The 22,788-nt window shown below is 43.1% G+C and overlaps 1 protein-coding gene across 2 annotated transcripts in view; it reads left to right on the forward strand.

Annotated features, from left to right (window-relative positions):
- The first annotated feature begins 2,030 nt into the window (after nt 1–2,030).
- EBF2 (EBF transcription factor 2) overlaps nt 2,031–22,788 on the forward strand; it is a 123,714-nt gene continuing 102,956 nt past the window's right edge. For both annotated transcript variants that reach the window (XM_041490663.1, XM_041490664.1), the window contains exons 1-6: nt 2,031–2,619; nt 4,881–5,037; nt 5,978–6,041; nt 6,315–6,370; nt 6,737–6,810; nt 12,670–12,738. In XM_041490663.1, coding sequence (XP_041346597.1) covers nt 2,489–2,619; nt 4,881–5,037; nt 5,978–6,041; nt 6,315–6,370; nt 6,737–6,810; nt 12,670–12,738 — 551 coding nt within the window. In that variant the 5' untranslated portion in view covers nt 2,031–2,488. The remainder of the gene's footprint in view (nt 2,620–4,880; nt 5,038–5,977; nt 6,042–6,314; nt 6,371–6,736; nt 6,811–12,669; nt 12,739–22,788) is intronic.

Raw genomic sequence — 22,788 nt, forward strand, 5'->3', positions numbered from 1 at the left:
GAGCGGTACTGCCAGAAATTATCTTAGTACAAAGAGGGGGCTTTTATTCGAGGAAATGTACATACGCCTACTGCAAAATGGTAAAAAAGCCCCACTATAATATGCCTTACCATCGCCTATATATTTATCTTGCATGCTCAAGTTTTTCACTTTTTAAAAATATCTTACTCTTTTTGGGCTTTTTAATAGAGAGAAATTGCATCTCAGAGATGCTAAAATAGTGTCTTGAAAGATTAGCCTCCACCCTCTAGCTCCGTCAAACTGCTGTTGCTTTTCTCTAATGTTAAAATAACGCCAGCCTCGCCTTTTGCTAACCTGGCAAAATCATTTCCTGCATATTTATCAATTTGGGGAGGTGGGTTAGCATGGCGAATTTCCTTGAACAAAGATTGGGTGAGATGTATTAGTTCATCCAATACCATGTCTGTCACTTATGTAGACAGAATAAATCTGAGTCCCGGCTTTGCCCTCAATCGTGCCTGAATTAAGGATACATTTTAATGAAAGTTTCATGGGAAGATTTTAATTTGAGATTCTTTTTGGAGAGAACTGTATAAAACTCCGTGAAAATAATCTTGCATTTAATAGGTGGCATTTTGAATCGCGGCTGAACGTGGATGGAAGGAGTTCCGATTTATTCGGAAATGGAAATCATAGTTCGATCCCGTTTAAAAAAAAAAAAATCAAGCAGGTTAAAGAGAGAAGCTGCACATAATGAGTCAAGGAAATCCTTGAATCCTTGCGCTGTGCCTTTAACTACCGAACATCTGATTCCCTCATCTGGCAGATGGTCTCTGAGCACAGATTTGCATTCATTGTCTTGAAATCTGTTTTCGCGTTGGTGTTATATAGATTTCAGAGGCAGATCTATACACAGATCAGAATACAAAAGGGCCAGGAGGAAAATATCGCCAAGGCAGAGCAGACTTAAAAAATAAACTAAAATAAATGCAGACATAGATACCGTCCCGGGTCACCGCGGGCAGGGCTGGGAAGAGCTCCGGTTTCCTTTAATGGGAAATGTTGCCTACATGGGATGTTATAAAAAGTTTTAAGGTGAGACCTGACAGCTCTCAGGGTGTAACTTTGGGGTCTGCTGGGTGCCTGGCAGTCTTGGGCTGGCTCTTGCCCTGCAGGCAGCCTCTGCCTACACCCTCCCCCAGACCCATTTCTCTCCCTCTGAGCAATTTTTCATTTTAAATCCCGCGCCTGAGAGCGAAGCGGCCGCTACCCGTGCGGCGGCTGTGGCATGGCAGGGCGGTCAGATGGACAGAGATCGCTGCTTTTAGCGCAGTTTGGCTGCTCTGGGGCAGGACAGGTCGGGGTGAGGCTGCCGGGACACCACGACGGACCCGCCAGTGCCGTGCCCGGGCTCACGTCCCGGGACGGGCGCGCTCCTCCCGCTCCGGCCCCACGGTTTCAGAGCGGTCTGGGGCAGCACCGCTCGGTGTGAGGCTGCTGGTCGCGATAAACCCATCGCGATAAACTATCACGATCAACCCGCCGTTCCCGTGCTCGGATTTCGGCTGCCGCGAGGCTGGCGGCGGGCGTGCTCCTTGCAGCCCAGTCCCGCAGCTTTAGTACCGTTTATACGCTCTGGGGCAGCACCGTTTGGTGTGGAGCTGCGGGGCTACGGCGACAAACCCATCACGATAAACTCGCGGTTCCCCTGCCCGTGCTCCAGCTGTGCCGGGGCGAGCGGCGGGCGCGCTGTTTCCGCCCCGGTCCCGCTGCTTTGGCGCAGTTTGTGCGGTGTGGGGCAGCCGGGCTGTGACCATAACCCATCCCCATGACTCGATCGCGACATCCCCGTCGCGACAGCCCCGCGCTGGCCCTGCCCGGGCGCGCTCCTTCCACCCCGGAGCCGCGCGGGGGGCGGAGCGCGACCTCGCCACTCAACCAATCGCGGCGCGAGATGCAAATGAGCGCTCCTTATGCGGCGCGGGCCCCGCCCCCGGCCCGCCGTGTAACCCATTCATGCCGCCGCGCGGGAAGGGCCGGCGCTGCCGCGGGGTGGGACCGGCCGCTCCCCGGCTCCGGCTCTGCCTCGCTCCGGCAATTTACCCCACGTCTGGGTTGGCTTGTTTTTTTTTTTTCCCCTCCTTCCTTCCTTTCTTCCTTCCTTCTTCCTGGATTAGGCAGCGATCAATCCTTCTCCCCGTTGTCTGTTTGAGGAACAGGTGATCCTCGTTGGAGGCGATCGCTTTCTGGATGCGGCTCCCTCGTCTGCGTGTGAAGAAGGATGGTGATACCAGGCGAGACTGAATCAGCGTAACTTTTACTTGGCAAGAGGAAAAACTTTCTTCCCGGTTTGAAGGCGTTAAAAACACGTAGCGTTAAAAGCAGAAGAAGTTGGTTTTAAAGCTGAACTTCACTTTCCTGGGATTTGTGTGTCAGATTCAAAGGCTGCGTCGTTTTGTTTTTCTTTTTTTCCCTTCTCCCTTATCTCCCAAAAGGAAACTGTTGCTAGTTGGCATAGACTTTTTAAATGTTTGGAATTCAAGATACTTTAGGAAGAGGACCAATTCTGAAAGATAAATCTCTAGGTTCTGAGATGGATTCCGTCAGGTCCTGGGTCAGAAACGTTGGGGTTGTGGATGCAAACGTAGCAGCACAAAGGTAACCGTGACTATTTCTCTCCCGCTTTCCCTCTGCTTTTTTTTTTTTTTTTTAATAAGCAAATCTTTTTATTATGCCCCGTTGTTTGCATTTGATATTAATTTTTTTTTTTCCTCTCTGTTCCCCTCCCGATCACCTCCAGTCAGCGAAAAGTCAAGTTGGTGCTAGAGCTAGGCAGCAGCGCTCCAAAACCGGAGAGCATCAGGAGTCCTAAAACCCAGTGCGGAGCTCAGATGACAGAGAGATGGGATCACCCTTTTATTTTCTGCCCCAGGAAGATGTGTGGGGCTCTGGATTGATTGTTCCCAGCAATCCAGGGTACTCCTCCCTGCTTGCTGGGCCAGACAGCCGAACAGAAGGGACCAAGTTAGAATTAACTTAAATGCAGATTGCAAATCCGAGCTCCCCCGGCCCATTTTGTTTTGCTTAATTCATGGTGGGCATTGCCGAAATCCCGTGGTTTCCGGGCAGGCAGAGCAGGGTCTGAGGGAGCAGGGGAGGGCACAGGCACCCCCGATCCCCGCGGGCATCCCGCAACCTGCGGCCATCCCGTGTCTGCCCGCCTGGAGCACCTGCCCGAGCGTCCGAGCGGTCTCTGCTGAGCTGAAATGGCTCTGAACATCCCGAAACTGGGGTCTGACTCTTTGCTTTCTGCTTGTTTGGGCGGGTTATCACCCTTTACGTCCCCTTTTTTATTTTCTCTTCCCAGCCATGTCGGCACAGGACAGTTATCCCAGTCTCTTCCCGTTAGGGGTATAAGACGATGAAAACTCCTTTGGGTAATTTTTTTTTTCCTTGCTCTCTAGATAGCTTAAAAAAAAAAAAGTTAAAAAAGAAAGTAGTAGCGTCGGGGAAGGCTAAACTGGGAACCCCAGGAGTAAGCAGGGTTTTATTTCGTATTAGAGACAAGGTGAAAGGCATGAAACAGCAGAGGGGACTTCAGATGAAACGGGTGTTTTAGAAATAGTACATCCATGCCCCCACCCACGGCCTGATCTGGCAGCAAGGTTTTCCAAGCGCCATGGGAGGAGTTATCAGAGTTTTATGAATGTCGATAGAGCGTTTAATAAATACGGTTGAGGGGGAAGAGGTTTATCCTCGAGGAAACTGAAAGTAAAAGGAAACAGCTCCTGACAAGGCTCCAATTCACGGGAGCGGCAGAGGTGCAGCCGCGTTGTGCTGCCTGCTGGCATCGCCAGGTTTTCCTCCCAGGTATTCCTAACAAACCAATAAATCCCAGTTTTTACACGCAGAATGAGAGGAATCCCTAGGCTAGGTGCAGTTGTGGCGGATGTGGTGAGTTCACACCGTACCTCATTGGCAAGGAAAACACAGGGAAACATCTGTAGTTCTCTGAAAGAGTCAAATACTTCTGCCAGTGCTGTGGAACTATTCTGGGGACTAAAACCAAAGCTGTCCAACTCGTAACTAGTCTGGCACATAGACTTAATCTGTCTGTTAAGTAATTTGGAGGTGCTCACGTGCACCTATTTTCTTCTCAGTAGGTAGAAATTTGCTTTAGGGAGAGGGAACTACAACGAATTTCACAAAGAGATAAAGCTGCAGTCAGGGATATCGTGGGTAAACAGAAGCATTTGAATCTGTCGAAGCCGGGAAATGCGTGGGAAACATCACAACATTTTCTGCAGTCAGGCACAAGATTTTCTCAAGGGCTGGTTAACCCGAGAGTAAATTCTTTCAGTTTAAATCAGAGACTCAATTCGCAGGAATCAGTTCAAGTAAGTCAGTGGCTAAAGTCAAACTTTGCTGCCGAGGGAAGTGGCTGCTCTGCTCGAAAGTCGTTGTCTCTGACCAAAACAGAGGTGCCCCCGAGTTGACATCCTGCCCGTAGGAAAGCTTTTTAGGGTCGCTTGTTTTCTTCTACAGGAAAAGGGACCAGGATGTGCAAAGAACACTTCCAGACCCTCTGACACGTTACAGCCACTTCCCACCCTGCTGCCTTCCAGCAAGGAGCGGTGACAGGCAGGGAAATGAGTGGAGGAAGGAAATCACAGGCTGCCTTTAGCACTAACCCCTCTCTGTAAAGTAGCGTTGTCCTCGGGGTGTGCAGGAGCGGGGCCACGCCGAAATTCGGGTTCCAGTGACCGTCGCCCGGTCCCGCCCGGCTGCAGCCCGGCGGTGGCGAGGGACAGTCCGATCGTACTCTGCCTCTTCTGTTGTTGTTTTGCCATTACTGCTGCACAACCTGGTAATGTCTTTGTCTCTCCCCCCTCACCCCATCCCGTGTGTTTCCTCCACAGCGGAGTAGCTTTGTCCAGAGCCCACTTTGAAAAGCAGCCACCCTCCAACTTGAGGAAATCCAATTTCTTTCACTTTGTTCTGGCTCTCTACGACAGACAGGGGCAACCCGTGGAAATAGAGAGGACAGCTTTTGTGGACTTTGTAGAAAATGATAAAGTAAGGCTCCTTACTCTTCTTCTTCCTCTTTTTCTCTCCAATTTTGATCTTCTCTCCCCGCTGAGCTGCCAGCTTCTAATACTTGTTGTCCCTAAAAAAATACAGCCGTGGTTTGGTCAGGGCTCAGGTGCTGTGGTAGAGTTGTAGCCTTGTGTGTGCTGCTGTAGTTAAAAGGGTTGGAATCCTCTGCTCTGTATCACCAATTTCATTCATGCACTAAAACTAAAATAAATAAAATTCATGGGGGATAAATGCACTTTGCTTTTTTTTACCTACCACATCTGCCAGGTTTTATTAGTACCCAAGCAGAAGTGCAATCTGACCTGTAAATATGTCAGATTAGCAGTGTGGTTATATGTATTTCCTAAGGCTCCAAAGTCAATGGCAGGACTTGAAAAGCACTTGCTTTTGGATTTTAATTCCATGTCTTGACCACTTTGCATTTTTCCAATTATTTTCTTCGCCATGAACAAGATTTTTTGAACTGTGAATCATAAATAATTATCTTACCATGTAAGAAACATCCCTGTAACACAACCTTCAGGAAATAAATATAAATTTTGACTCAAAGTAACACTACTGAAAAGCAATGATCACAGTAAAATCAAAAGCCATTGTGTTTTCCTGGTGTCAATCTGCTTTATATTAAATGATTTGAAATGCACAAATTCTTCTCAATGTATTCCCTTGAAAAAGTTGAGAGTATAATGGCAAATAAGTTCTTGAACTCCTACAGGAAAAGATGTCAGAAGTATTTTGTAGCTTGTCCTGGGTCACTCTGAAGGTTAATACATCCCAATCAGTGGATTCACCTCTTAGAATTTTAATCAACTTTGTTGTCACTTCCATCATGATTATCGGCTCTTGCATTTTAAATGTGCCAAGTGTAAGTTCTGGAAGGATTTTTTTCCCCCTCTTTTTTTTTCAAATTCCCTTTCAGGAGCAAGGCAACGAGAAGACGAACAACGGCACACACTACAAGCTCCAGCTCCTCTACAGCAACGGTGAGTGCCCTTCCCTGGCACCTCCTGGGGGCTGTGCAGCGAGGCAGGGTCTGCCTGTAGGTGCTGTGCTTTCCAAAATACCCCGAAATTCCCTTGCATGAGGGAACTGCATCCCTCAGTGCAGGGATGGGCCCTGGAGTTTACAGGGGCTTGGGAAACAGAACTACCTGGGGTGCCGAGGCTGTCTGGTGCGGCACTAGCTGGGTTTGTTCTGCTGCTCTGAGGGCAAGATGCCTGTGGAATGTTATTTATCCCTGTTCTCCCTCGATGTAGGTGTCAGGACAGAACAGGATCTCTATGTGAGGCTCATTGATTCTGTCACCAAGCAGGTGAGCAGGGCTGATCTGTGCCATGCTGTCCCGTCCCACCTCATCTTTCCTGTTTGCTCGACATTTCCTTGCATGTTTTTCCTTCTCTGCTTCACTTTGGTCTCTTGCTCAGCTGTATTGCAGACCTATTTTGGAGAGTAATTGAAAATTGTGCTCTTAAGTCTTTTTTCCCTCTGTGGACTGTTGGTTTTTGTCCACTTTGTAGCAACATTTACGTAAAGCTCTTTTCCCTGCACATAAAGGGGAAGGTGTTTATTTGCAGGCGATGGTAAGCAGAGGTAAAATCCCTTCCCCTCACATCTGAATATTCTAAGAAATAAATAACCCCTGATGCTTCTGGCTTACCCCTTCTCTTGATTTTTGTAGCCTATAACTTACGAAGGCCAGAACAAGAACCCCGAGATGTGCAGGGTGTTGCTCACCCACGAAGTCATGTGCAGGTAAGATGACTTTATTAACACATCATTTGTGAGCTTTGCTTCCCAAAATGCTGGAAGAGCCTCTCCAAGGAAATTTTAAGTAGGGAGAGTCTGATTTTGTTGTTTATTTTGTTGGTGGCTCAGAGAGGGTCTTTGTGTAGAAAGACTTTCTCTTTACGTGCGTAATGCTTGCTTGGGTTCAAAACAGATTTTTGGGGGAGGTTTCCTATTTTTTTTTTGCTATTAATTTTTCCTGCAGGAGATTCAGCAACCACAGCTGCACTATTTTTGTTTAAAGTAGGTCTTTGCATGGGTTGTAAATCAAGACTTTTACATGCTTATTGCTCATAAAATTTCTGCTCACCTTATGAGAATGAGCAGTTTAATTTATATATTTTTACCTGGAAACCGCAGGATGTTCTTAATGCAATTTCCTTTGGTGAAATATTTTAATTTTCTTTATTAAAGTGGCATCATTAATGTTCTTTAATTTTGGGCAGTTCTACCCCACAAGAAAAAAACCTCAAACCCTTTCTCTACCTGTGAACAATATTTAGGAGCCTTTACTTTTTAATTAAAACAAAAAAAAAAGGACACTATTTTTAGCATTTGAATTTATAAATTAGAGGGTGAAATGATTTGAGGATGTTTTTAATAACTTTTGTATAAGTCTGAACTTACATGAACCTTATGTATGTATGTCGTGCTTCCATGGTAACTTATTACTTTTCCTGTTCTCGGGTAATTAAATTTTTTTTCAATACATATAATAATGCAAACAGTCAATGTTCTTGTATTAAAATGTGCTAAAATGTGCATAGAACATTCATAAAACAAGAGGCAAAACCCATTCGTGACCTTTATTACACACAGTTTGTGATTTATTGTATCAGTGGGAGAGGGTTAAGCTGGTGGGCTCAATGTTGCTTCTTTTAATGGCTCAGCTTGCTACTTGATTGTTGGTTTTTTTTTTTTTTTTTAAATTGAAGTGGCCTTTTTAAGTTAATGTAGCAGCGGGAGAAGCCTATCTGGACGGAATTTTTACCAAGGGGAAGTCTTAGTTTCAGTACTTAATTATGTCAACAATTTCATTACTTTTTAATATAATATGAATCAGGTATTCAGTATGAAACAATTGTATTGTTTCTCTGTTGTGTGTAGCTCTCATTAATTAAATAAATTAGCTTTTGACCAGTATTTTCATATTTATGCCCAAACACAATGTATGTCATATATGAGGGATGCATTGGGTGGGCTTTACAAGGGCCTGATGATGTAGTGGCAAAGATCAAAGGTGTATAAGGGACTTTCTGGCACATCTAGAACTTACGTATATAATTTTATATATATATATGTATATATGCATGTATGCTGTTGAAAGGTTTCACTATAACCAGTGAAAATTAGAGAAGAAAAATCTGATTTCTTGTGCAATTGGGTTATGGTTTGTGATAACATAAGAGCAGTGAGCCCATTTCTTGTCTCCACTCTCCCTGCGTGGAGCGCAGTTCTGGTTTGGAAGTTCAAGTATTTCAGCACCTTCTCACCCAAATGGACACGTTTGATTTAAAATTAATTTGGGCTTTCCCCCTGTTTCCTCTCCCTGCCTTTATGGTATCAAATGCTCTGCTCAGCTTTGATATTTCTGAGCTCCAGTGATGCCTGCAAACCTCCTCTGTGCTTGATTTAAGGTAGCGTTGCACAAATCTAAGCTATTATTCTGATTATTCTCAGCTCTGCTGCTTGATAGATTAACCAAGGAAGAATTACAACTCAGGGACGTCCTTCCCATGTAAAACACAGATTAGTGAAGGGAATCAAAAGCACTCTGTAACCTAATGAAGACATTTGATTTTAAATGTCGTGTTTTCCTGAAGTATCTCTGAGCAGGACGCTATGTATTCTGAAGAGGCATTACACACATCACTTTGAATAATGCCAGGGGAATGGCTCCAACTCTAGTTAAACTTGACATTTTATTTTATTTCTTTTAAGTACAATAATCAAATCTTCCTCATTGTGTGCTGCTTAAGTGGCAGCATCAATTTTTAAAGCCTCTAGTTTAGTTTGCATTAGGAACAGTACATAAAATTTTAATGCACTGTACCCACTCTGCTGTCGAAATTGATGCCTACTGCTTCTGAAAAGGAAAACAAGAAGGGTCTGTCTGTCTTTCTGCTCCTCTTCCAATCCTCCCCAGCTGAAGGTAGGGTTTTTTTAGGGGGGATTTTTCTGTACATAACCACACATGAAGATATTTTTTGCTGTGTGGAGACGAGCTCCTCCGAAAGTGCCCGTCTCTCCCTCAGACGGTGACAGATGCCTGCTTAGCAGGAAAGTTGTCTAAATATTGATACGGCTGCACCAATCTGTCATAGCCATTGAAAGTTCAGCTCTCAATAATTAGTGCTTTCAGGGCTTCCAGTGCGAGGCTCGATTTATTCATTTCCAATCTGATTTTTTTTTCCATTTGCTTCTTATGGCCTAATATGAACAGCTCCTATTAGGTGTGTTTGTGTGGAATAACACAATCCCGGGGGCTGGAAATCAAGGTAAAACACCTTCCTCTCCTGAAATAACTTCCCCCCCTCCAGTCTTCTTCCTTTTCTTCCAATTATCCACTAAGAGGAAACTCGTTGTTATGCTGCTGCCAGCAACCCCCTACGCCCTCAATGCTCAGAGGGTTAAAAGGTATTATAATTCGAACAGAAGTAGTCTCAGGGTCTACAGCTGGCTAATAACAGAGTTGTATTGAGTGGAGCGAGCCCCACAGCTGTGACTTTCGCCACAAGGCTCAGACTAGACGGGAGCTCTAATCAGCTGGGCCAGGCGGCCGCTGGGGCCCGCGTCTTTATCGGCCAGATGGTGTGAATTTAGACACTTTTGTTATGCAATTGCAGGGAGGAGTTGGGCAGAAGAAAACAAAACAAAGGCCACCATGCTGTGAGCTTATTTGAGTTTGAAATTAGAGACAGATTTTTTTTTTTTTTAAATTTTTTTTTTTTTATTTTATTTTGGTGTTGGGGTGAGGGGAGGGAAGTTGAGGGATGAATTTTAAAACCATTTTAGTCAAGTACGAGGAGGGGAAAGGATGGAAGTTTGGCTTTGGCATGAGGTTTCTGGGGTGCTCAGTTTGTAGGGCTGGGGTTGTTTCTGGGAACTTTCTGGGTTTGGTTTTAGTTTTTTCTGGACCATTCTTAACCATAAACCATCATTTTCACTAAGTAGATCTCACTAGAGGAGAAAGTATAGCAACAAAAGATGTAGAAAATCATCTTAAGCCTTGTTATTCTTGTCTTAAGCAAATGAGCATCTCGAAAAGTGTGTTCCCAGCCCAACACTGTAGCAGAAATGTAAATGTTGGTGAAGTCATGCCAATAATTTGCTTGAAGAGAATATTGAAGGCTTGATCCTGGACCACCAGAGTTTGGGGGTTTTGGCTTGGACTGAAATTGGAACCAGTCAATTCTGTTACAAACAGCGCTTGTGAAACCAACCAAGTGGAATTGTTACTGCTTGGATAAGGGTGAAACCCTTGGAAATGGAGATTTAAAGATTTAAGAGGCATTTTTGCTATAATGTTGGGCTGAAACATCCTCAGTCCCACTCTGATTTATGTGCAAGGAGTAATTCCTTCCCTGGAAGTGGCTCTTCTCCCTCAAGATTTTTTTTTTCATATATTTGGGCTCAGAAAGTACCATGGTCAAAGGGGAAAAAGTCTATCACTTACAAAGATCTTTCCCCAGCTGTGATAGGAATGTAGATATCAGTAAAATATTTGGAGAACTTCAGCTGCAAACCACAGTTTTAGAGTAAAATATTTGAATATTACAAATATAAGGTTCAGAACTGCAATAATAGTGGAAATAGAAATAAAACAAGATGCACCTGTTTCTGAACCCAGCCACATTGTGCTCAGTCTCACAGAATTCATCCTAAAATGCTCTGCCAAGAAGTGGCACCATCCCTGGAATCACTACAGAATTTTTTTTTTGCTTTATTATAATGGCCTGTAAGGCAGCAAAGATTTTATTCCAAATGTTATTTTCCATGTGTTGCTATATTGGACATGTCAAAGTGCATCCCAAACTGATGTTCCTTTGAGAGGATTTTCTGCTTTTTTGGGGGATGGCTTTACCATAATTTTCTCCTTTAGGAAGCATCTCCCATCTTGGCTCCTGGTATAAAAATACTCCATTCTTTCTAAACACTGATTAGGCAGTGAAATCCATAAAAGATGCACTTAAAATAAAGTTGGGAGAGGGAGGGAGGGCGATGTTCTGCGCTGGTGTGAATTACCAGAGCTGCACTGAAGTCAGTGGAGCCATGACAATTTACAGCAGCTACAGGGGCTGCCCCAGGGATTTTTAAATATTTAGTGTATCCTTTTATTTTAAAAGGAGTAGCATCGATGAATAAGTGCAGGTTTGAGGCAAGGGGAATGTAGGAATGTTGAAACAGTTAGAGCTGTTATTCAAATAGATCTGCTCCTTCCAGCTCATCTGGCTGGGCAATTCCAGAGCAGGAACTTCCCGGAAAATGAAGGAAATGTTGGGATTTTTCATAGTTGAAAGAGGTTTTTTTTTTTTTTTTTTTTTTTTTTTTTTTTGGTCTAAATGCTCATTTTAGGCATTTATAATTAAATATTAGGCTTATCAAGAAAAAAATCCCTGCTTTGATATTTTATTCTGCCTTTAATGAATTCAAGTATTTTATTTATTTCTTCTTTTAATATTTATTTATTTACTTTCTAAAAAAGAAATTTCTTTATTTTATTCTCCTTGGAATTCCTCCCCAGTTGGAAAGCTCTGATACTCAGAGTGCTTGAGAACTTTGCAGATGTATTCAGCACCCCTGTACAAAAACCCACCACAATTTCTTCATCCCATGTGTGTAAATTTGAACAGAAACCTCTGCAAAATATGGAAAATATCTTCTAAAAAGGAGTCTGATGAGGTGACTTTGAGGGATGTGGGACTTCTGATAGAGACTTTTGAAACTTTGGGTGCCTCTGTCCTCCTGTCCCATGTTGGCTTTGACTGGAACAAAAACCTGAGCGTGAAAACAGTTTAAATCTTCTTTGTTGCTTCAGAGTATTAAAAGTGAAGATTTCAGAGCAAGGACTGTTTTTAAAATCTGTTTAACTCCTGGTACTCAGCTACTGTGTGTGCAGGAGCATCACCCACGGCAGTGATTATTTCAATGGAAATAATGAGCAGTCTCTTGATTTTTAAATTTTTATTATTATTTATAATAGTTAATATTATCCTTGAATGTGTATAAATTAATACTTAATCTTACGGGTTTATCACTGAAACAGTTGCAATGAGTTTGCAAAAGTGAACCTGAAAAGCATCTCTTTAGATCCTTTGTAGGATCTAAACTGACTTTTCATGGAGCACTGAAGTTTTCAGTCACCATATAAAACGTAGATATTTAATAATAAAAAAATACAGTAATATAAAAAAATATTACTGGAATATACCAAAACATTAGTTTGCTTATAGTCAGTTCTAACACCTTTTGATGGACTTTTAACCCCACATAACCCATTTGGTCCTGCCTGTAATGACATTATGACATCTGTTAATCACTTATTGGACCTTTATAAATATCACCTCAGTCTCAAGTGTGGCCATATTGCTGTTCATTTTTGGCTGGGTAATTCAGAATAGATTGCAGGGAGCTAAGTGCCAAACTCCAGCTGGAACCAGCCAGGATTTAGGCACCCAATTCCCTTAATTTTCCCTTCTGGAAAGCAGAATTTTTACTCTTCCAAGCATACATCGAGTGCTGAAGATTTTCTGATAGACTTTGAACTGGTTTTTTGCTCTCAACTGCCCAGTGGTTCTTTAATTTTGGTTTTCTTTCCCTCTCCAGTCGGTGCTGTGAGAAGAAAAGTTGTGGCAACAGAAATGAAACTCCATCTGATCCCGTGATCATTGACAGGTAGGAGATGAATTCTCATTTTCCTGCAAAGCATCCCAGAATTGTTGCTTTTCACTTTGAATCATCAAAGATTGTTTCTCACTGGTTATCTGTTGATGCCTGCCATTTGGGGACCTTGACAAAATTTATGTTTATTTTAAAAATGAAATTCTGTTTTTATTGTGTCCGTATATTCCATGTGTGCTCCTGGAACATTTTCTTCTCAGCAGGGATGGGATCCAACTGGATTACTGAGACAGATAAAGCTTTGAGCCTGGCAGCTTCAGTAATGTTCTTTAACAAAAGAGCAATATTTTTGTAGAAATGTGGGGAGAGAAGGAGGAGTAAAAAGGCAAAAATGCAACATGAAATCTGACAGGTTTGGGATTGTGAGCAATTTTATGTAGAACAGCTTGGTGTATTACTCAGTTTCAGTTCCAGGTTTAGGGTCTTTTGCTAGTTTTTAGGTCAGCAACATAAATGGAGAGAACAGCAGTTTATTAAACCATGAAGTGGCACTGTAAAAATTGCGTGTACTGGGGGGAGCTTAGAAAATATAAGCTTCCCTGTGGAACTCGCTGACATGGAAGGGTTTGAAATCTGGAGTTCAGCAAGGCTCAGACAGGGCAAATAAAACCAGGCAGAGCTGCTTCAGAAAGGAGCACACATACGAGGGCTCCAGAAGGGGAACAGTAAATAAGGAAAATCCAGGATGAAAACTTTTCCCCCAGATTATTCTGTAGTAACTGTTAAAGGGTTCCTTTTCCCTGAAGCAGATGCTACAAGAGAGCTGATGCTGGAGTGGATTGATTTTGGAGCCAGTTTTTATGCCTGTCTGTGTCTGGCCTGCTCTATCTCCTTTTTAATAAGCTTTATTTCTCATAGTATTTCTTGTGGACTTGTTTTGGCAGTCAGAGCATTAAAGCTGGTTTGAATAAAGATCTGCAATATTTTGCTTTTTTTTTTTTTTTGTTTTTTAATCACAGAGTTAATCTAAATAATTTTGGAACTCTGATGAGGTGATGGGTTCTCCTCCCTTTACTCCATGGTTTTCCCTTTTAATCCTGTGTTCACAAGCTGTGGTTGGGGCCAGAGCAGTGAAATGGGCTCTTTGGGGAGCAGAAGTCCTGGATGTGCCATCTTGACCTTTCCTATGAAATTTCGAGCTTATTTTTGGCTGTGTTGATGCTTGGTATGAATGTGCATTTGGGAACTTTCCAGCCCGAAGTCTGAATTTTCTGGGAAGCAGCTCGGGATGGAAGGCCCTGGATTTGCCCCTGGATCGAGACCTTGACAGGGACAGTTCCTGCCCCAGCTGAATTTGTAATCCTGAGCCAGCTGCTTATCCTCATGCAAAATGAAGATTCTGATGCTTCCTGGGAGGCTTTGGGATCTGCTGATGTCAAATGAAATTGAAACCATGACAGAGGACAGGGTTTTTCTTTCTAACAACTGTGTGTAAAATGTGCATCACAAATCACCTGTTGTGCTCAGTGAGTCCCAACCTTTTCTATTTTGCTCCAAGACCTCTCCTAACTTAGTCTAGACCTCTCCTAATTTGTTCTGAGCCCAGAGCCTTTTTCCTGCCTGCCCTTCTAACAGCAATAGAAATTCTCTTGGCATGGAAGCATCCTCCAGGCTCAGTCTGGCAGTTCCTGTTTGTGTGTTGGTTCTTCCCTTCCTGTGTGAGTGTGTCTCCATTCCAGGTGAACTCTGGAGCTCAGTGAGGGCAGATGAGGGAAACAAATCAGGGTGCAGCCTGATAAAACTGCTCCATTCACTGTTAAAGGCAGTCACTAAATCAGATTTAGGCAGCAGAGAGAAGAATTTATCCCAGCTCTGCCCTGCTGTCTGGAGGAGGCTTGGCTTGGTGAAAGAAGCAAAACTCAAAGCTAAATATTTTTCTTTTTTCTACCACTAACTGGTGGTGCAGCATCAAGAGAGTGACTCCTCCTTCTGGCAGAGTTATTTCTGCACAGTTATTTCTGTTCTGCCTCTTCGCCCAGTGGAACAGGGCCTGAGGAGTGAGGGATAATCCTGTGTGCTACATCTCCATCAACACATGCAATGCAAAGAAAGTAACAGAGTTGTGCTGTGCCTGTCTGTGCACGGAAAAATCCTTGTCTTGTCTGTCTCCCCACACACCTCCACAGCACCAAAGTACAGCAGCTCAGGAGCTGAACAGCACACTCCACTCCCCTAAAATGCACCCTGTGGGGTAATTTTTAATTGTCTTTCAAACCAGGAGAGTCCTGTGTGCTCTGGAGTAGCTGGGCAGCAGTGCTTTGATTTATTTAGGGGTCTTTATCTGGCTTTTTTAAAGGAAAACACCTCTGCTTAGGGACTCGGCAGCAGGCGGAATGTGATGTCTGAAGTGCACCTTGCATCCTTGTGAATCAATAAATATGGTGATATTTTCAGCTCAGTGATGCCTTCATGGTGGGTTGCTGTTAATTTAAAATGAACTACAGGTTTTCTTTAAATAGTGATTGAAATACAGGTGTTTTTCCCTGGTGTGAAATGATAGGTAAATGTACAAATCTGCCATGTACCAACCCAGCTGTAACATTGTCTCATGTCTCTGGAGAAGGGAGAAAAGGAAAACGGAGAGAGGAGAATTGCAAAAACACCTTTGTGTTATACAGAGCTCTCTGCCTAAGCAGTGTGGGCAAAGTGAAACAGAATTTCCATGGAATAAAATTCCAGAATCTTTGAGATTGGAAAGGTCCCCAAGGTCATTGAGTTCAACTGTAACACCATCATCAATATAGTGATTTCCCCTTTATTTATTTCTCTCCCCACTTTTTTACCTGCTGTGTGCTGGAGGGAGACACAATTCACTGGTGTTCACCAAATCCTGGGGAATTGTATCCCTGTTTAAAAAGGAAGAAATAGTTCAGTGGGAAAAAAAAAATCTCAGCCCCGTTGTTGTTGTTGTTGGGCTTTTTCTTCTCCTTGAAAGAATTCCAAAAGTTCTGATGCTGAATAAAACATTTTTGCAGTGACCTTTGCTCTGGGGACTGGATTTAGATCAGAAGGCCTTTGCAGTTATTTTTCCACTCCCTCTTGGAAATGAGAACGTTTCCATATGAAAGAGAACGTCTCCACTGAAATGTAGTGTGTGCCCTCTCCTGCTGGCAGAGGTCTGCAGGACACATTGGAATATTTTGGTTCCTGTGACGTTCTGAGCCAGAATTCCAGTGTAACTCTGGACAGAATTGGATTTCAGAGCGATGCTTCTGATTTAACAGGGATGGCACAGCTCAGATCATGCAGTGCTGCTATTACAGGAGTCCAAAACTGGGAATTCCACTGGAGCACGGGGCTGGAAGGACCTGGGATTGCATTTTTAATCCAGAAGCACTCCAAGGCTTTGGACAACACGAGCCATAATCAGTTCTCAAAATGTCACAGCAAGCTTTAACTTTGTGTGCACAAGCGGAATTAGTGAGAGCTAAGTTTGTTCTGGTGTGTTCCTGTGCTGGATCCCAGCTCTGGTGGATTCATCCTGGATTTCTGCTTGCCTTTTGAAGTTGGTATCTGTGGAATTGATTTGTTTAAGCGATATAAAAACTGTAAATATTACCTTTTTTTCCCCTTCTCTCATGGCTGAAGTGATGGTTCTTGATGTTCCTGGTAGTTCCTTGAAATTTGAGCGTGAACTTTGTGTTTCCTTTATGGAAATCACAGACAGGGATATGAGGTGCTGGGGGACTTTTGGATGGAAGGGTGGAAGCTCCTTCCTTTGAAGATGGCACTTCCAACTGAAAACTGTATTTTGTTACACCTCTGCTAGAATTACTCAGTTTGTTGCCTTTCCTACCCTGCTTATGCAAATAAAAAGAATCCTGGTATTAGGATTAAGAGGTCATGGAAGATGCAAATTAATTTAATTAATCACTTTACTGCAGATTTTCTCTCTCATTGTAGATGAGTTGTGTAATTTTGGATATAAATTCATCAAATGGCAATGACCTTTTGATTTTTTAGCTTTCTTTGTGTTCTTGAAGATTCAAGCTCTTTAGAGGAGGTTATTTTGTGCACTTGTTACTCTTAATGCTTTACTGAGTTTACTGAAGCTCTGGTTTAATTGAAGCCTCTATGGTAGAGGGGAGAGCTGGTGTGACTTTTTTAGTTGAAAATGTTGCTTGTTTGGTTTTTTTAACCTTTCCCCTCCCTCCTTTTCTAATAGAGAGAACCAGTCAAAAGAAATTTACATGTAATTCAAATGAAACCTCTTAAACAGTCAAAAGAAATTTTCATGTCATTCAAATGAACATCTTAATTCAATTAAAAATGCAGTGTCACTAGGGTGGGACAGAATTTTTTGTTCCTACAAGGGAAACTCCTTGGAGCAGCACAAAATCCTGGGAGCACAAACGCTGTGCTGTTTGTAGCTGCTGCCTCCACAGACCTCTGCTCCCTTTGGGCTCATGGAACGAGGTCTTTTAGCTCGGGTTCTTTCAGAATCCAAGACATTGCGTCCAATCCCTTCTACTTTTAACTGTAACTCCTTTTCCTAAACTGTTCCTAATTGTCCTGGGCAGAGCCTGGTGTGTGTTGCATGTTTTATTAATTTATTTATTGTGATTATTGCTGGGGAGGGAATGGAGGGGATTGGAGTGGATTGTTGGGATGGAGACCAATGTCCAGTGTCTCCATCCAGCCCTGGGCACACTGCTTTGCTGGGTGGTGAAGGGCAGCATGGATCTGCTGCTGCATGCTGCAAGAGAAAAAAATGAGGCTTTTATAGTTGTTATTTAACAAAAAGCCAAGGCCTGAGCACAGCTGGCAACTTGTGAGCCTCTCTGGGAAGGAGCAGAAGAGGCTGGATTACATCCCTGTGCCATGGGGGTTCATCCCTTCCCGTGGAATTGAGGTGCAGCCATGGAGGTTTCCATCCCTGCTGGTGCCCTGCCCTCCCTGCTGCAGGGACAGAGGGCTGAGCTCTCCCACAGGCACTGAAAACCACTTTGGGGTTAATAGGGATGGGCTTTGCATCTTCTGTGTGTGTGTGCATGTGTGTATGTGTCCATCCCTCGTTTTCCACTTCCCTCTCCCTAAAAACCATAAAAGAGCACATATATGAATTTTCATTTTGAAGGATCTAACTTCAAATAAGTGCAGGCTTCTGACTGGTTTTTTTTTCCTTTTTTTTTCTTTCTTTTCTTTTTTTCTTCCTTGTCTCTTAATCTCAGCCATCTGAAAAGGACTTTATCTCTTACACCTCCCTTTGGGGTGATTCCAAAACCCACTGGGTAACACAAGGATGTTTCCTCATGCTCAGAGGCAGAACACCAAGACTGGAGAGGCCTGGGTTAAATTCCCACTGACTTAAGTGACATAAGTCCGTGCCTCAGTTTCCCCCTTCATACAAAGCATTAACAACCACCTGGCTGTGGAGAGTGGTTTCAGATCCCTGAATAGAAGTTTTTGGGGTTTATTTTTCACATTCCTGGTGCCAGGAGGATTCAATCTGCATGGCAGACTTTGATTGCTCCTGTTCTGCCCTGTTCTCTGTGGCCCTTGTGAGTCTGCCAGGGCAAAATGAATGTCTGGGATCTGTTGCTGCTGTGGGGTGAAACCAGGAGCTCTTCCCAGCTCCCTGTGTGCCCCAGTCCCCCCTTCCAAGCCCCCAAAATCTACAATGATCCCTCCCCTTGTCCTAGGGAGCCAAAGTCCTTTGTTCACTGCTAAACCCCGCTCTCCTGCAAAGAGCTGCTGTTGTGCCATCTGTCTCTTTATGAATTTTTTAGTAGACTGGATGTTTGTGGGGAGTCAGTAACTTAAAATTGCACTATCCCAGCCATTTGACAAGTGGTTCTCTTAGTGCCTAATTTGTTTGTTTCTTTTTATTTTCCCCTCTCTTTCAGACAAAAAGAAAATTCTTTACTAGTTTGCTGTCCAAAACATCTTGAAATCTTTGATGTGTGCAAACACTTAAAGCTTGTAAACAGACTAGACTGGAGAGTAGCTTGTGTCATTTAGTCTTTTTCATTTAATGTTGACAGACAACAGATTTTCCAGCAAGCTGGTGAGTCAGAAGAAGCTTAAATATCTTTTTGAGTGTGCTGGAAAAATGAAGAATTGATTGGTTGGGTCTGTGGAAGTCTTGGGTTCTGCTCCTTTCTCCCCATCACAGTCCCTGTATTTTTGTAGCCATTCACAGGGTCTGTGTTTAACTATAAACTGCGTATGTGATTTTCTGACTTTTCCTGATAACACAAAGACACACTTGCTGAGGAGTGATGTGTGGAAATACTCAGGTGATGTGCAATTTGTGAAGTTTCTCTCCCCAGGACTGTTGGTTGCTGCTGCCTGGGCTGGAGGTGCTGCTGCTTCTGGAATGGAGCAAGAAATGAGATGGGTTTAAATCACTGCTGGTTTCAAGCACAGATTATTGCGGAGTTAAACAGATCTGGAACCTTATTTCCACCTGTTTCCATTTCTGTTCTGTGCAGATTTTCTCCTGGCCTTGTGCTGTCACTGTGGGCATCTCTGCCCTCCAAAAAGGGAGATGCCTTTTGGGATGTGTTAGAGGGAACACGTGTGGGAGTGCCCACCAATATTGATCACTTCAGTTCCATTAAATCTATAACTAGAATAGTTAGCTCATGTCCTGATCTGAGAACTCTGAGGGAAACATGGCTGAGCCTAAGCACATTATATAATTTAAAGAAATAAAATCTAACTATTGCTACTACTGCCTGGAAGCCTTAAGAAAATAACTCCAATGAAGACAAGACCCAAAGGATTTTAGCAGTTCTGCATAAATCAGATAAACTTCCCTGATGCTCTAGAGCATCTTGGACACAAGCATGGATGGATTCCAGTCTTGTTAGATTAGTTGAGATAAAAACATTGATTGTGCTTGGGCTAAATCTTGCATGAGCAATGCAAAGTTGGCAGTAAAGTTTACACATGGTGTAGGAGAACCCTTGTTTCTTTTTAAATTGGGGCTTTTCCCTGTAAATAGGGAGAATTTGGTCCAGTTTGTGCTCATAAACAGTGAATGAGGAGGTTAAGGGGCTGCTGACCTCAGGAGGACAGAGAGCACAGTAAGGAGCCATTGGAATCAATGAGGTTGGTAGTAGTGGAAAGGGGAATGGAAAACAAGTTTCCCATGGACTAAAGCACCTCTGGGAATAGAAGCTGAGGATAAATTCCCTGTGCAAACAGCGCAGAAGAAATTCTGGGTATGTAGAGCAGCAGTGTGTGACATGGGATCTCCACAGCTCCACTCCTTGGGTTTGTGTTTGCCTGGCTCCGTCTGCACTCATCAATAAAAATGCCAATATTTCAAAGTATTTGCATCCTAATGAAAGCATCCTCTGTGTATTTATGACCTGAAATGCTCTTCTCACTTTTGCACTCCTCCTGGCCTCTGTCTAGACCTGGTTTTATGGACTTGTCACTTCATCTGCCCTAAGCTTTTTAGTTACTGCCTCTTGCTTTCCTTTTGAACCTTTTGTTTTTCTCTTCATCCCTTCCCTGTGTGTTCCTTTCACCATCTGTTTCTGGTGGGATCTCCCATATTTTCTGCCCTGTAAACATCCCAGGGTTTCAGCCTCTCTGAACGGATTTCTTCGCCTCAAAGTTCTCCCAATTAATGTGTTCCTGCTTTCAGATGGGATATTAAACAATTTGTCCTGCTTGGAACATCACCCCCAATCCTTGTGAAGTGAAGAAAAGATTGAGACTGAAAGCACATAATGTGCATCTGAAGCTTAAGTCAGTTGGAGATGTAATTTTAAAGCTGTGTTTTGCCCAAGATGATGTAGGACACACTCCACATGAAGGAGTGGAACCCAAGTCTTGGATTCCAGGCTGGATCATGTAAGCATGTCCTGGAACAACATTTCCCCTCTCAGCTGTGATTCACATTCCCATCTTTCTCTCTGGTTTGGATCTGTAACATGCTGCTGTCATCCAAGCCATCCTTCTTTTTCCTCCTTATTATTTTTTCCTTTTTCTCCCCATCTCCTCTGCTACTTTTCCTCACAAATAAATGCTAATGTCTCCATGGGCATCCCACTTACAGTTCCACCAATTTGGTGGTTTTTCCTCCAAGTGGAGTCCATCGAGCTTGTAAATTGTACTGGATCAGTGAGCCCATAATGAGGCTTCTAAGTCCAAACAGTGCAAGTCTGCTGGGATTTTATTGTTCATAAAGCTCCTTCCCTGGGGAGTGATAGAGCCATTAGGTGTGTGCTGTGTTTAATATTTGGTCATGACAGGAAGCAATAATTTTCTATCTTTTACTGTGGCTCCCGAGTTGTTTTTAAGCAGTCAGCTTATTTAGTCTCAGTGGCTGTGAACCCATTAGGCAAACAGCTCTTCCCTCCATGAGTTTGTGTCTGTCTACAAAGGCTTGTTTCAAGAAAATAAAATAAAATAAAATAAAATCAAGTGGCAACTGGTTGTCCTGTGGTGGCTTTTAATTCCTTGCCCTTCTCAGTGCCTGTCACTGACAGGAATTGACATAGGGCTGGTTTCACCAGAAAATGGCATTTTTCATGCTGAATGAGATTTTTTTTTAAATTATTCCAGCAGACAACAACCACCAAAGCTCCCATGTGCATGCTGTGTTATGGGTTTGGGTATTTATCTTGTGAAAATCCATTATTTATTTCAGTGGAAGCAGCAGGAAGGCTGTATTTAACTATTCCAGAAGTGGTTTTATAGCTATATAAACAGAAAAAAATACGAAAACAATAGTTTTGGGTGTAGCCTGTAGGAAGCTTCTTCTCTGGCTGTCCTTTCCTTGCATTCCCAATGCTTCCCTCAAAAAATGAGGCAACTTTCTCCATGGAATGTGTGAGGAATTCTGCACATTCTGTGTTCTGATTGTATCACCAGGTTGCTTTTCAGCCCCATTACTGCAGGTGTTCCCTTCCTCTCTGCTTAAGTCTCTTCCTTTGCTCCAGGGTAAAAGTTTTCCACTTCTGCATTTCCCCTCTGGGTCCTTGTCTTGGATCTCTGCAGCTCAGTGGGAAAGGTTTGTATCAGAAAGGGAAAAAGCAATTGGCTGGCTCTGTATCCCAGAGATGTTGTGAGGGCACAGAAGCACGAGGTCCGTTTGCATTAACCAGGAACACACAGATTCTTTTTCCAAACCAAACCTGAGAGGAACATCCTGGAGTGTTTGGGAAGAGGGAGGGCAATTCCAGAGGTGCTTAAAGCACTTGAAAACAGCACACAACAAACACATGAAACCAACTCATGGTATAAAGAAATTAAAGCTGAGTGCTAATGTCTTACAAATCATATTTAATTAATTTTTAAGAGGTGTGCTTAGATTTTCCTATCATAAAAAGTTAATTTAAATGGATCCTGGTTCAGCAAAGCAATTAACACTTTGTATTATCTAGCATCAGCATCAAGAAGGGTGTATGTAAATAGTTTAAATGAAGTAAGTCCTGAAAAGAAAAGTGAAATTGGAAAGATTGATATGTGGGGTTCTGCTTTCTTTCACAGTCACATTTCTGTAATAAAATTCAGATCTCGAAGTTGCCTTTTTTTAAAAGATGAAACTTGAGGCTTTTGTGTTTGCATGACTCTAAACCACAAAGGGCAGTTTTGGGTGGCTGATAAAGCTGAGTTCTGCCTCCTTCTACACCCATTCACCTTTAGTTTTTACTGTGGAAATGATCTTGGAATTTGTGGCTGCTAGAAATTTCCCTGGGTTTTCAAATTTGCGTGTGCTAGATTGCAATCTGGATTAGGAGTGCTTAAATATAAATTGTAATTTGCACGAGGAGTGCTTGAATTTGGTTTTCCAAATCTCTACTCTCTTTGGGAATGTGGGTGCTCAGGGACTGGAAGAAAATTAACCACAACTTTTCCAGCTGAATCCCTGCCAGTATAAATCCTTTCCCTTGATGCTGACAAAGTATCTGCTCAGTCAAAATTTCTCAGCTAAAGAGGGGAGAAAAAGCTGCACAGTGTTGTGTCAGTGTCACTTGGTCACACAGAACCTCAAAAAAACCCCATCCTCTGGGATGTTTTGGTTTTTTTTCTTCCCCCCTTTCCTCTTTATCTGAAACATTTCCCAGCATTCCTTCAGGGACA

This window comes from Pyrgilauda ruficollis, unplaced genomic scaffold (genome assembly GCF_017590135.1).
Source record: "Pyrgilauda ruficollis isolate IOZ18807 unplaced genomic scaffold, ASM1759013v1 scaffold125, whole genome shotgun sequence".
NCBI lineage: Eukaryota > Metazoa > Chordata > Aves > Passeriformes > Passeridae > Pyrgilauda > Pyrgilauda ruficollis.